We start from the raw sequence: 15782 nt of genomic DNA, 5'->3' as shown, positions 1-15782 counted from the left end.
GCCTCGAACTAAGAAATCCACCTGCCTCTGCCTCCCAAGTGCTGGGATTAAAGGCATGCGCCACCACTACCCAGCTATAATGTTTTCTAATTTTTCTTCTGTGGCTTTTATCTGTTTTTTCCTTTTCTTGTATCTCTATTACCCTCTTTAAGAAGGTATAAAAAACTATCATGATTAAAATTAAGATAATAAATATCACCAGGCGGTGGCGCACACCTTTAATCCCAGTACTTGGGAGGCAGAGGCAGGCAGATTTCTGAGTTTGAGGCCAGCCTGGTCTACAGAGTGAGGTCCAGGACGGCCAGGGCTATACAGAGAAACCCTGTCTTGAAAAAAAAAACAAAAACCAAAAACAACAACAACAAAAAAGATAAATATTATAATCATCTTTTTGTTTTATTCCCTTCATTAGTTTTAAATTTTTACCTGTCTATAATTTTTCTTTAGCCAGTCTCCTTTACTTAACATGTAAGGATAACTCTAAACATTTCTTACTTGGTCAGAAGCTTCAATGCTTTTGATTTTTCCTTGTTTTCCCTCAGTCTCTCTTCTCTGTTTAGTCAGACATTGAGCAGTCCTCACCTGCCCATCTCTCTCGGTTCACCAGGAGAGGCATTTTCACCTTCCTCATATAACCATACCATCCCATCCATCAGGAGTTGCTTCCTGTTCTCATTCCTCCCGTCTCCCTGGGAAGTTGTCTTAAATCAGCTCCTCAGGACACCAGCACCAGGACTCCTCAGCATGTGTCAGGTCAGCCCAAGCCTCCTCAGCTCCAGCCTCCCACCTAACTAGGAAACTGCTCTGGGACATGCTTGTTTCTCTTTCTATTCAGTCTGGTCTTCTCAAAAGCACCCATTTTTCTACTCAGCAGGCTCTTTTAAAAGTGTCGGGGGGGGGGGGGGGGGGGGGTTGCATTTTATATATATACATGTATACATACACGCGCACATATTCATATAAATGTACATATATATGTATATATGTATATATAGTGCCTAGGCCATAAGCTTTGGCTCATCCCCTGACCAGCCTGACACTTTCTATGTCACAACTATTCTATGTCTACCACTTAGTTCGTTAACTTTCTTCAGTCCCAGCACACTTCTTCCTTGGAGCTTCTTCCTTCCAGTCTCCTCAACATCTCTCAGCTTCTTGAGTTCATCTACCTTCTAGTTTATAACTGGCTATACAGAGAAACCCTGTCTCGAAAAACCAAAAAAAAAAAAAAAATTCTCAGGGCAAAACTGAGTCAGCAGTGCCAACACCATGTTAGCTGGCACGTCTGTAAACAAGCACGTTAATTAAGGGCAAGATTCTTATCAAGAGAACTAACCTGCAGACTGAGCAGATAAGCACTCTGAGGGAAGACACAACTTCTTCTTCTTCTTTTTTTTTTTCTGAGACAGGGTTTCTCTGTCTAGCCTTGGCTGTCCTGGAACTCACTCTGTAGACCAGGCTAGCCTCGAACTCAGAAATCCACCTGCCTCTGCTGGGATTATAGGCGTGCGCCACCACTGCCCGGCAACAACTTTCTTAAATTGATAAAAGTAAATAAGAAAATTATATCAAAACAAACAAAAGGATGCTGAAGAGAAAGGCGCCAGGTTCAACTCAAGAACCCAGAAAAGTACATTCTGTGAGAACCAGTGGGAAACAATGGCTGGGGCCATTATGAATTCATGGCTTTAAAAAGAAATAAAAGACCTAGACTGTTAAAAACAACCAACAGAGCCGGGAATAGTGGCACACACCTTTTTTGATCCCAAAACTCAGAAGGCTGAGGCAGGTGGATCTCTAAATTCAAGGCTAGCCTGAATTGTAAGTTCCAAGACAGTTGGGATAAAGAGATTCTGTCTCCAAAAAAGAAAAAAGAAAGAGAAAAAGGAAAAGGAAAAATATCAAACAAAAACCAGCATCAACAAAAAAGCACCAAACTTTCAAGTGTAGATGAATCTTGGCTTAAAAAATAAGTGGTTACCATGGAAATTGAGACAGGTAACTTTTTGAGCTAGAGGTCATTTGATCAGGAGAGCCCTGCACTTATTGATCTGATTGTTGGTTATGAGTATTATTATGCCTTATGAATATTATAATAAAAAAGATGCCAAGCTCAGGGACTTTTACACTGCATTTTGTTGTTGTTTTTCCCAGATAGGGTTTCTCTGTATAGCCCTGGCTGTCCTCGAACTCAGAAATCCACCTGTCTCTGCCTCCCAAGTGCTGGGATTAAAGGCATTCGCCACCACTGCCCAGCTTTACACTGCGTTTAACAAGTTTAAAAGGCAGCAAGCAATCTATTGGGCCTGCTGACTCAACTACACTTGGTAAGGGAGGGAACAGAGCCTCAAACAAGCCACAGGTTACTAGCTTGTCCAACTGCCTGCGAGGTGATGCCTTCATTGATAGCATTTTCAGGGGAAGAATACAAACTAATCTTGGGTATGCTGAATTTAAGGTACTTTTATATAGCCAAGCAGAGAGGTCCAGTAAGAAAACAGACATGCAGATCTGTGCTCAGAAGAGAGGCCACAGGTGGAGATTACAAACTTTAGATTCCTAATTGAACCTGTTAGAAACAAGGGAGACATGACTGCTAAGGAAAAACAGAGTCACTGGAAGGTCCAGAACTAAGTCACTCCAATATTTAATGACCAGACACAGAACAAGCCAGTAACAAAAGGGAAGGAACCAAGTGGTAGGAGGAAAATCAGGAGAACGTCATGAACCATTGAGCAAGATAACATAGCAAGAGAAAGCCACTCTTCAGGTTGATGCATACTTAAGAGAGGATAGAGATTATGGGTAATACTTAGCAAGCCAGTTTCTACTCCACCCTTTCTGGTTGACTCAAGACAAGCAGCATCCCACCAGAAAACAACTGCTTCTGAGAATGGATGCACAAGTGGCTCTTGGGTATCTTGTGAGGAGACAAATCACAGCTCTTCTGCTCTGCTCTGCCTCTCAAAGAGGGAGATGGCAGCTTTTTAAACCTGTGCAACTGGACAGTGTCACTATTAAAAGGTCAGCAAGCAAGGGCTGGCTCACTTTCTGTTTCTTCCATATCTGAAGTAGCCGAGAAGGTTCAATACCACCCACCCCCACTCTTCTCCAGGAGACACCCAGGGCCAAGGCTACTGCTTGTGCAGAACAGGCCTGGGGCAGGTGGCCAAGGCAGGTCAGCAGTCAGCCAAGGCAAATGGGCTCCTCCTGTTACATGCTTCAGGGTAGGTGACAGGACCTACTGAAATCAGGCTTTGCTCAGGCCTCCAGGGAAGAGCTAGTCATATTTGAAAATTTGATGGTTCACCTCACGTATTTTAGTTTGAATAATTTAAGTTAGAGTCTAAAAAATACCATTTCTACATGTACCAGCTGAGCTCATGCCAGTCTTCTGTCCTAAAGTTTGGTGCCAAAGTCTTAGTTAAGAATAACACAGGGGGTGGGATGGGGGGCAGGGCGGGATGGGGGAAAGCTGGAGAGACAGCTCAGCAGTTTACAGCACTTGCTGCTCTAGTAGAGGACACAGATTCTGTATGCAGCACCCACATGGTGGTTCACACTATCAGCAACTCCAGTTCTGCAGGAATCTGACCCCTATTCTGGTCTCTAAAGGACTGGGCATGCACATGGTTCACACACACACACACACACACACACACACACACACACACACACAAACACACACACACACACACACACACATACACACACACGCAAGCAAAATATTTATATACATAAAAGTTTCTAAAACAAAGAAACAAAGCAGGGTCAGTAAAAGGGTCAGGTGATTAAAAGTCTGAAATCAAACATCCTGGGCTATACAGCAAGTTGCTGGCTACTCTGAGCTGTAAATATAAAGCAAACCCTACCTCAAAATATAGCAACAGCACAAACCACAGCGATCCATCAGTATGCGAACTCATAATTTTTAATGCAAAAGATTTGTGGAATAGCTTTTATTCCTTTTCTTTTTTGAAACAGGCTCTCACTATTTCTGCAGGTTCTAAGATCCTCTAAAATTCCCCAGCACAAGTTAAGCAGGACTGAGCTCACACACCACACCTGCCCTAGCACTCCTTCAATGAACTTGTAAAAAACTATCACAATTAAGTAGTACAGATGATGTAAACATATGGAAAGGAGAACAAGGAGGAAGGTAGGGCTGGATTTGGAAAATGATACTCACATCTTAAGAGGTGGCCCCCTCTTTCTTACACACTCCCATAGTGTGTTCACTGTTCACAACTACAGGTTACCTAAAGACTTTTCTTTTTTTTTTCCCTCCAGCCCCAGTCGCTCCGGCGTAATGCACTGTAGCTGTCTTCAGATGCACCAGAAGAGGGCGTCAGATCTCATTATGGGTGGTTGTGAGCCACCATGTGGTTGCTGGGATCTGAACTCAGGACCTTCGGAAGAGCAGTCAGTGCTCTTACCCGCTGAGCCATCTTGCCAGCCCACCTAAAGACTTTTCTTACTTTTTGAGATGTTTTCCAAAAATCTAAAGCAAGCTCTTGCAGGACATCTTAAAATACAGTAGAAGGGTGAACAATATTAGTTTACACTATCAGAACTTGGAAGTGAATCTGGGGAGGTGGGGCAGTAGACAGAGCATTTGCAGTGCTTTCTCTGCTGAGTCTGAATCCCTAGAACACACAAAAAAGCTGTGCAAGTGTGGTGGGCCCCTGCAACCCAGAGACTACTGGGCTAAACTAGGCAGAAGTGGCAAGCTCCAGATTCAGCAGTCCTGTCTGAATAAATAAAGTGGAGCGCAATTAAGGAAGACACCCAACATGCATTTTGGGCCTCTACCCATATATGTGAGCACACATAAAGGCATGTACTCCATACAAACACATGCAAAAAACAAACAAACCCCAAAACAAAAAAGAAAAAATTTCAAAGTATGCTTAATATCCAACAACAAAAAAGTATGAGTTCAGTTATCAAAAATGATAAAATCTTTAACCATTATATTAATAAATGACATTAAGAAAAAAGGGATCGCGGATTTCTGAGTTTGAGGTTAGCCTGGTCTACAGAGTGAGTTCCAGGACAGCCAGGGCTACACAGAGAAACCCTGTCTCAAAAAAACAAAAAACAAAAAACAAAAAAAACAAACAAAAAAAAGATCCTAGCCAATCATAGCAATGTATGCCTTTAATCCCAGTACTAAGAAGCAGAAGGGAGTGGGAGGCTAGCCTGGTCTACATAGCAAGTTCCAGGATAACCAGGGCCACATAGAAACTTTCTCAAAGAGAGCAGGAAAGGAGGGAAATCACAATGTGGTGCCAAGATTAAAAGAAACTTGAGTACAGGTTTCTCAATAATATCTCTTTAGGCTTCAAATTAAAAGACTACAGAAAGCTAAGTGGCATTTTCCCTGACTGATGGACCGGACCCAATAGCTATCTTTTTAATACATTTACTTAAGAGCAAAATAAAGTCATACAGGGAATCTAGGTTAAAAAGTCATCAAATAAGCAACTCAAGAATAGGTAGATGCACTGTATCACTTTATGGAAGGATTGGTTGAAAGAATTGGAGAAAACAGACTCCTTCCAAAGTCATCTACAAAGCCAATACAATTCTAATCAAAATCTCAAAAGGGACATTTTTAGAACACAGATCTAAGATACTCATGATAGTATATTCATGCTCACAAAAACTTGAAACAAACACATTAACACTATTGGATAACAAATTTACAGTGGTCCCAGGAAACTGTGGTAATGGAATACAGATTAAAAATTTGCCGAAAGAAGAAGTCTTATCTATCCAGGAAAGTCTGTACTAGCTCAAATACTGACAAATCGAGCATGTTTGTTTGTTTGTTTGGTTGGTTGGTTTTTTTCGAGACAGTGTTTCTCTGTATAGCCCTGGCTGTCCTGGGACTCACTCTGGAGATCAGGCTGGCCTCGAACTCAGAAATCCGCCTGCCTCTGCCTTCCAAGTGCTGGGATTAAAGGTGTGTGCCACCACCACCTGGCTGAGCATGTTTGTTAATGGGAGTTAGGCAAAATGCTATTTAGAAAAAAATAAGCCAGATCTCTACTTAACACTAAACATAAAAGTTCCACACAAGATAAAATTGTGAGTATTTTTTTTTTCTTTTTTGATTTTTCCAAGACATGGTTTTATCTGTGTGGCCCTGGCTGTCCTAGAACTTGACCTATGGACCACACTAGTCTCAGACTCAGAGATCTGCCTGCCTCTGCTTCCCTCTGTGCTGGAATTAAAGTGGTATCCTACCACACCCAGCCAAGCATTAAAAAGAAAGAAAGATTTTAATATTCTAAATTTGGCTAAATACTAAAGGGAAACAATTCAAAACCTATACAGAAGTAAAAGATCTAAACAAATATTTCACACTTCTATATAAACAAAGGCACCATAAACAAAATAACAAACTAGGAGAAAAACAAATGTATAATCCAAATAGAACAAGTCCATATAGTTATTGGGTATGGTGGCACAGGAGTTTAACCCCAGTACTCGGAGGCCAAGCAGTTTATAGACTAGTTTATAGACCAGACAGGTGGAGCTCTATGAGTTCAAAGCCAGCCTGGTCTACATAGTAAGTTCCAGACCAGCTAGAACTACATAGTGAGATCTTGTCATTTAAAAAACAAAAAAATTAACTACAACTACAATCATACCTTAAAAAGAGATCTACAAAAAATAAAATATTAAAATAAAATATTCAAGTCCTTTAAATGCATACAGGATATCCAAGTCAGTACAAAAGATCTATATAAGCTAGATTCATAAACAAAAAACTATAAAATACAAACAATTAATAAAAACTCAGGTGGTAGAATGTTTGCCTATTCTTGGAGTCTTAGGTTCCATCCCAGTACAAGCAGAAACAAGCCTAGTGGCATATGCCTGTAATCCCAGCACTTTGGAGATAGAAGCAGGATGATTACAAGTTCAAGGCCAGCCTGCACAACAGACAATTTGTGCCAGGACCCACATCAGTTCCTAGCAACACCAAGGTAGCTCACAACTATCAGTTATTGCTGTTCTAGGAATCCATCACCCTCTTCTGGCACCACACTGTTGGATATGCACACTCACAGGCAAAACACACACATAAAATTAAAAAATTAAAAAAAAAAAGCCATTAAGTATGACAGATTCTTGGGGAGGGAAAAATGCCAATCAAGACAACGAGAGATCATTTTTCATGTACCAAACTAGCAAAGACCTAAAGAGTGAGACTACCCAACCCCGGCATGGGTACAAGGCTGCTGACATTCTCTCACATTACTCGTGTGCTAGTGAGAGGAAAAGACATTAAATACACATATGACTCAATTACATTCTAAAATAACTATGAAGAGCACTTTATGCAGGCATGGTCCTTAGACACTTTACATACACTAGCTAGTGCCCTTCATGTTCCCAACAGTCCTGTGAGATAACACTATTATTTCTCTCATTGGGAAAAGGAGACAAGAAACAGTGATGAAGTGATAGAGCCAAGGTTTCAACCCTGCTTGACTCATGCTGACACTCTACTTCATGTACAATGTACAGAAATAAATCAAATTCGAAACACAGTGGCGTTGACTTTACAACCTAATTTAGCTCTTCATTTTGTCATAGACTTTTTTTTTTACTATTTTACTTCTCAAATACAATGACATTTAGTTGACAAAAAAAAAAAGAATACAGAAATAAGTTTAAAGGACAAGTATGGTAGAGCTCACCTGCTAACACCTGGAGGCTAAGATAGAAAGGTGGGAAGATCAGGGCTAAACATGGGCTAAGCTCCTGTCTCAAAATAAAAACAAAGACAAAAATGAAACAAACATTTCTAAATGAAATTTTATGTAGATTGTGAATGTATGAGAAACAAAGCAGATTTTACTCTAATTTTGTCTTTAAATTTTTTAAATGTATTCATTTATTTGTGTGGAAGGGTATTTATTTGTATGGAGTTCAGAGTGCAACTTGAATTAATCTGTCCTCTGCTAATACTATGTAGGTCTCAAGGATCAAACTCAGGTCATCAGGTTTGGCAGCAAGTGCCTTAACCCATGAGCCATCTTGCTGGCCCATTTTAAAATCAGTGCACTTGACAAAATCTATAACATTTATGGTGAGAATAATAAAGTTCTTCTGATGAATAAAAACTAAATAATGATGAATGGGGCAGTCTACAATACAAAGCATCAAGAAAAACCTGATTCATCAGAGACAAACAGCTACAAATCATAAGTATTTTGTTCTTTAAAACAACAAAAACAAGCCTTTAATCCCAGCACTTGGGAGGCAGAGGCGGGCAGATCTCTGAGTCCAAGGCCAGCCTGGTCTACAGAGTGAGTTCCAGGACAGCCAGGGCTACACAGAGAAACCCTGTCTCAGGAAAAAAAAAATGTATACATTATTTAAAAATGTAAATACCTACTAACTGCAAGTATTTTAGTAAAAATAAATATGTGGTAACTGTGATAAAGAGATATATGCATATATGTTCATATCATTGCACAATGTAATGGCTGAATTAGTCCTAAACTACCTTACATAACTTAGCATGAGCAAACAACCACATGCACAATTCTTTTTTGTGTGAGACAGAGTCTCCCTAGGTGGTTCAGGCTGGCCTTATGATCCTCTTGCCCCAACTTCCCTAAATGCTGGGATTCTAGGGATGTGCCATCACTTCTGGGTTGAATTCTCTCTCTCTCTCTCTCTCTCTCTCTCTTTTTTTTTTTTTTTTTTTTTTTTTTTTTTGGTTTTTTTGAATTCATGGTTCTGGGTTGAATTCTTAAACTACCACCGTAAGTATTTACAGTAGGTTTGTGCACAAACTGAGAAACTATTCCAGGATGCTTTTCCTGAGTCGTAGTAGCATTACAGAGCATTTAAATTTTCTTCCTTTTGCTTGTTTTTATTTGCCCTCTAAATATTCTAAATATATTGCATTTTTTTCCTTTTTAAATTTCTGTAATTATAGACACATAAGCTTGCAAAAAGAAAGAAAACTTCTGGAAACACTCTTCAGCCAGTCTCCTTGATGACATATCTAGTTCACTCCCATGACCAGGCCCTTGACCTTGCTGTGCTGCAGTGGTACTCAGATCTCTTAGCAAGCACAACTCTATCCCATTCATACCTTTGTGCAGTCAGAGCTAATACCGAGCTGGTTCTGCCCCTCAAGACCCTTTATGCTACTTCTGAACCACACCACCTTTTGGCTTCCATTACTAACTCCTTGCCGCATCTACCCCTCCATCTCCAGTTTTGTTATTTCAGTGTTACATAAATGCTCTCATAAGACATGACATGCACTCTTTCAAGACTGATGCTCTAACCTGATGTAACTCTATTGTGATAACCTGGCAGTACAAATCAGTGGTCCCTAATATGTTAAAGGATAGTGTGATAATGTGTTTGAGCCTACATACATGCTTATAGTATTCAAAGCACTAAAATAGGAAATTCACTTGTGAAATTCTGGCACAGTACAAGGATTCTGAGGAACAAATTTTAGATAGATATTGGTCTAGCAGTTTTTGCACAAGTACTTTATAAGAGAACAATCCAAGGCTCACTGCTCATGTTTCTTACATGAACATGATGTGAAAGTACACCTGGCTTTGCATTTTTCTACTGGAGCTCTAGATTCCAGTCCTTTCCTGAGGTAGATCTGTCACATTCAAAGACAACACATGCTGTTAATTCTCGCTAATGGCCAGTTTTCCAATGTTCATGCCTTTCCAAATGCCATTTCCTGCAGTTGTTTCTAATCATACAGGAAACAATGCCTGTTTAGTCTTAGTTCTACCTAGTGATTTAGCCAGCTTACCACGACCTGATCTTCTCTCTATGTTCACAAGACTCACCACTCTCAGAAAGGGTTACCCCAGTAGTTTTCAACCTGTGGGTAGTAACCCCCAAAAGAACATCAGAAAACATAGATTTTACTATTCCTAACAGTAGCAAAACTATGAAGTAGGGATGCAAATAACTTTATGGTTGGGAGTCACCACAACATGAGGAACTCGATTAAAGGGTCACAGAGTAAGGAAGGGTGAGACCCACTACATTACCCCAACACAGATTCAAAACTTCCCCTTCTTTGCAGGTGCCTAGGTTATTTATCTTTCTTCACAGAGTTAACCTCCTAAGTACTCATGATAGCTACTTCACCGGGTATCTGGTAACTACTGGGTGTGACAAAGGGCAGGCCTTCACAGATCTAGGCTTAGAGGCAAACACTCCACTGACTTTCTTTTTGAACACCACACCTTAGTAATGTCCTTGTTCTTCCAAAAGACTGTTGTAAAAAGTTATACTAAAAAATCAGGCATTTTCTTATGCATTTCTATGGAAAAAATTGTCAACACTTCTTACAGTTGTTCTTGTTTTGCTAACACAGACACAACCTATAAATCAGTATTCCATCTAAATGGAATTTAAAGTCATGGTAAAAGGCTAGGCATGGTGGCACACACCTGTACACTCAGTAACCAGAGGTTGAGCAGAAAGATTATAATAAAGTTAAGGCTAGCCAAAACTGTCTAATGAGACCAATCTCAGATAACTCGGGCCAGTGAGATGGCTCATGGGTAACATCCACTGATGAGCAAGCCTAACAACCTGGGTTTAATCCCTAGAACCCAAATAGAGGTATAAGAAAAGCTGCTTCACAAAGTCCTCTAACCGCTACATATGCCTCCCCTCCCCAATAATAAGACAGAAAAAAATTTAAAAATAGTAAAGTTCTTGAAGTCCTGAACCAGTCCTGCCTACATTCGAGTCAGTCAGGCTTCTGCCATTACACGCTCTGGAATACATTTCATTCACACACACTGTGTGCCTCCATTTCTCATCTGTAAAGCAGTGATGAGTTATTGAGTTCACAAGATTGTTCCAAAGATAGTAGAAGTGAAGTATTTAGACTACTGCCCAGCAGAGAACAAGCCCACCCTGTAAGCACACATCCATCTTTACCACAGGGTAGCCATTCACATTCACCTCTTTCTATTCCTCATTTGGCTTCAGCAGCTTCTGAGATATGTTACAAGTTACAATAGCAACACAGCAATCTGTCTCTTAAATTCACCTGAATTCATGAAATTAGGAGGTTTTCTCTCACATACTCACAGTTACTGATGTTTCCCTGATATGAATACAATACAAAGTACAAAGTAGTAGAAATACTATTTATTACCAAAAAGCAAGAGGCAGGTCAGAACATATGATGAAAACTTATTTAAATTTTTAAAATACTTGGAATGGTAGGTAGTACACAGCCTCTGAATATTTTGTTCTTTCAAATTGCTTAAAATACCTAAAAATGAACCAATGATGGTAACAGACAGTGGGAGCATTACAACTTTTTGTTTTTTATTTTCTTATTTTTTTTTTATTTTTTGGTTTTTTCGAGACAGGGTTTCTCTGTATAGCCCTGGCTGTCCTGGAACTCACTCTGTAGTCCAGGCGGGCCTCGAACTCAGAAATCTCCCTGCCTCTGCCTCCCAAGTGCTGGGATTAAAGGTGTGCATCACCACTGCCTGGCCAGGTCTCTACCTCTTAAGTGCTGGGACTAAAGACATGTGCCACCATACCAGGCCCCTTTTCTATTTTCTGTTATTGGCAATTCTGCTGCCTCTGAATATTGGGGGAAATGTCTCTCTTGAAATCCAAAAGTCTGGAACTACTCTATGTAATTATACTTCCCAAAACACACAGCCTTAGACACACAGACTGCTAAGGAATCTTCTCTTCTGTTAAGTTCCTTTACCATTTATTCTATTAACTCTTGGACTCAGACTTTCTTTTCTTGAAATAGCTAGATCTTTGAATACTACTGCTATCTGGCAGTCAAATTTCAAACAAAATTAAATAATGTAAAGTCTCCGATAATGTTTCACTTAAGGGCTTTCCCACATTGTCAAGAGCATCCTGCAGATACTTATATTCTACCCAATTTCAAAGGAAATCAGTTTATAAAAGAAACTTTGTCTAAATCCTTTTATCTTCATTAAATGCACACATATCCCTCATACACATACATACACACACCCCTCTCTCTCAAGATAGTTAACAAAAAGGCTAATTCCTGAAAATAGTTTTAGTGTACATACGAGATATATTTACTCTTATTAGAATGCCTTACTTCTTACCTATCCTTTGGCAGACATCAAATTTTAAAGTGTTAAAGACTTTATGTTTAATTATGTGCATGGGTTTGTACGTAGGTATGTGCACAAAAGTGCAGTTGTCCTCTGAGGCCAAAGAGGGTACCAAGGGCTGGAGTTGGCTCAGAGGTTAAGCACTTGTTTTTACAGCACCTACTTGGGCTATTTACAAATGCCTGTTAACTCCAGTCCCAGGAGACCCAAAGCCATCTTCTCATCTCTGGAGGTACCAAGCATGCCCATGGTGCATATACACATGTACAGGCAAAACACTCATACACATAAAATGATAAAATACATCTTAAAAAAGAAAAGAAAAAGAAAAAAAAAAGAGGGCATTGAATCCCCTGAAGCTGAAGTTACAGGTGACTGTGAACCACTCAGTGCAAGGCTGAGCATTGGACCCATCCCCTGAAGCTGAGGTTACAGGCGGCTGTGAGCCACTCAGTATGAGGCTGGGCATTGGACTCATCCTCTGGAAGAGCTCCTAACTGCTAAGCCATCTTTCCAACCCCTAATTTAAGTATTTATGTACATCACTATATACCTAAACATTAGTTTTAGCTACAACATACTAAATTCATACTTTACATATTATAGAGATATAGGAGCTAGACATGATGATGCACCCCTGTAATCTCAGAACATGAATGAATAATGGAGGATTTCAGGAGTTCAAGGCCAGCCTCAACTTATGCTACAACACAGCAAGTTTGAGGCTAACTTGGGTTACATAATCAGTGCTAGGCATGGTGGCATAAACCTTCAATCTCAGCATTTAGGATGAAGAGGCAAGCAGATCTCTAGGAATTCTAAGCCAGTCAATACTACATAGTAAGACTCTGACAAAAAAATAAAATAAGCTAGCTGGGGCTGAAACTCAGTCACAGAGAGTTTGTCTAACATTGGTCAGGCCCTATGTTCAATCTCCAGTGCGACTGAAAGAGAAAGATTTTTTAGTCTAACATACTTTTTTTTTTTTTTTTTTTTTTGGTTTTTTGAGACAGGGTTTCTCTGTATAGCCCTGGCCGTCCTGGAACTCACTCTATAGACCAGGCTGGCCTCGAACTCAGAAATCCACCTGTCTCTGCCTCCCAAGTGCTGGGATTAAAGGCGTGGGCCACCCCTCCCCCCACTTTAATTCATTAATTGATATTACTAAATATCATGTTATTGTTTCTTATTAAAAAGCAAGACAAAAACTTGACAGACGTGTAGACAAGGCTATAATTCCAGTACTCAGGAAATTGAGATGGAGGACTGCTTTCTGTTCAAAGTTGGCCAGAACTACAAAGAAACAAAACACATGAAAATTTGTTTCTTGTGATACATATTAACTATGAGATTATTTAGTGTATAAATAAGAGACAGTTCAGAAACAGTCTCTTAAAGAAAAGCCCATCAAGAACTTAAAACATACAGGAAATTACTTTTTATATGACCAAATAATAAAAGGCCCAGTAAGATATTTTTTTATAGACTGCATTAAAAGAAAAATTCTAACGTTGGTAATAATTACAAATACATTTTGTATTAACCTGTCCAGTCATTTTTTTATTTCATGGTTTCTAAGTATTTGAAATACGCTGCTGTATATTCTTCTTATTCTGCATTTATTCATTCAACTAATTTGGGGTGTTAAAAACTTAAGTTTAAAAGTCCTTTCCAAAAGTGCAAAGAACATAAAAAACGTGTGCATAAAATATACTCAGTGGGCTCAGTGAGAGGGCTCAACTGGTAAGGATGCTTGCCACCAAGCCTGATGACCTGAGTTCAATCCCTAAGACCCATCTAGTAGAAGACTGACTCCCACATGTTTTCTATTGACCTCTACAAGTGTGTGTGCTACCCCACCCCCAACATAAATATGTGCAATAGAAGCAAGATACACTCAGTGGTTCTCAAGGCCTCTGAAGAAAGTCCAGGAAGACGGAACCTGGATGGAAATAAAACTCCTGAGGGCCCTTCTTCACACTGATACATTCTGCAATATAAACTCAATGTATTTTTAAAAAATGCTTAATGAAGCCATAATGACAACCATTTTTCTACTAAAAAGCTACAGGAATTCCATTTATGAGCACATGAGCTAGCCTAGCCTACCTGGTCTATGAAAAGGGCTAAGTGGAAAAGATCAACAGCCTTAAGTTTGCAGATAAGCACAAGAGAAACTCCAACCCTAGCTTCTTCAAATAACTCCTCCACCGATATGGGGATCAAGATAAACTAGAGAGCTATACATTTGTGTCTCCCTAGCAATTTATCAAAAGGAGGGAAAGAAATGTAGTGAAATGTAAGCACTGTTAACAAACATCAAAATATTAGGGGTAGGAAGTCTCTATTAAAGTGACAAACTCAATTCTGCAATAATTCTTTTCACTTTTGCTGGTTTTGATGGCTGCTATCCTTTTAAAAAGAAGCCTTTTTAAAAATGTAAAATACTTTTTTTCTAAGAAAAAGCTAGCGCACTACATAAAACGTTAACAGAAAAAAAAGATTGTATTTTCAAGAAGCAAAAATTGTTTAAATAAACCAGCTTAGCAAAGTTTCCTAAATTTAATCTTTTGCGGATTACTCCGCTAATACTAATCAGCAACATTTAAAAGTCATTCTAAGTCACCCACGGTGGTGCATGCTTGTAATTTCCCAACTCAAAAGACTGAGGCAGGCGAATAGCTGTGGGGGTTATAGTTTCAGGCCAGTGTGGGTCACAACTCAGATTCTTTCTCAAAATAAAATAACAGTCACCGTAGTACCTCAAATATCACTATATGCAAGGTGCTCATCTTTTACTCAAAACTTAGAGTAGACCCAAACTCTGGCCATTTTCCCCGTGCTGGGGCACACTCCACGAAATACACGAGGAAGAAAAATCCAAGAAATCAGATAGGGTTAAGTGCTTGATACCTTCCTCTTCCAGAGTAGGGTCAAACGCGTGTCTACCCGCAAATGTCACTGTCGCCTCCAGAAGGCTGCCAATTCTCCTTAACTCTGAGTACAAAGAGGCCTGAGCACCGAAAACACCTGTCCCGAACAACCCGGAGGGTGGTGATGAAAGACACCCCCGGGAGCGCACGTCCAGACACATATCCCCGGGGGTAGCAGAGGTCCAAAGACCCTCCGGGGTGAAGGCTGGCTTCGCCGATCCCTGCATCGGGGTCTTCACACGCCTCTCTCGGCGACAACAGGGAGAAAAGTCACACCGGCCAGGACGCGCCCGCGCCCTCCCGGCTGCACTGTGCCACCTCATCCCGGAGGCCTGCCCTCGGCCGCCGCCCCCCGGTCGCCGCCGCCGTCCGTGTCGCGGCTCGGGCCCCGCTCCTTCAGGCCGGAGCTCCCCGCGCGCTCCCCGCCCCCCGCCGCCGCCCGCGTCGCGCTCCCCTCACTCAAGCCGGGCTACCTGGAGGCCAGGGCGGCGGAGCACTTCACCCAGGGCCCCAGGTCGCAGAGGGCCCGGTGCTCCGGGTCCCTCTCCTTCTCCCGCTCCACGTGGTAGGCGTAGATGGAGAGCAGGATCCCGGCGGCGCACACTGCATACCGGGCCACCCGTTCCCACCGCGGCACCGACACTCTCAGCAGGACGGGCGCCGCCATCTTCCCCCCTCCGCCGCCGCCGCCTCCCTCCGC

The 15782-nt window shown here is 41.0% G+C and overlaps 1 protein-coding gene across 2 annotated transcripts in view; it reads right to left on the bottom strand.

The window, feature by feature from the left end:
- The window catches only part of Vkorc1l1 (vitamin K epoxide reductase complex subunit 1 like 1), a 45981-nt gene extending 30205 nt beyond the window's left edge, over window positions 1-15776 (bottom strand). Inside the window, exon 1 of one of the 2 annotated variants that reach the window (XM_031338098.1) lies at window positions 15556-15776. In XM_031338098.1, the coding sequence (XP_031193958.1) occupies window positions 15556-15749 (194 nt within the window). In that variant the 5' untranslated portion in view covers window positions 15750-15776. The remainder of the gene's footprint in view (window positions 1-15555) is intronic. The other variant, XM_031338099.1, reaches the window with a different exon arrangement.
- Window positions 15777-15782: the final 6 nt, after the last annotated feature.

This window comes from Mastomys coucha, unplaced genomic scaffold (genome assembly GCF_008632895.1).
Source record: "Mastomys coucha isolate ucsf_1 unplaced genomic scaffold, UCSF_Mcou_1 pScaffold22, whole genome shotgun sequence".
NCBI lineage: Eukaryota > Metazoa > Chordata > Mammalia > Rodentia > Muridae > Mastomys > Mastomys coucha.
This window is presented reverse-complemented; position numbering and strand designations above follow the sequence as displayed.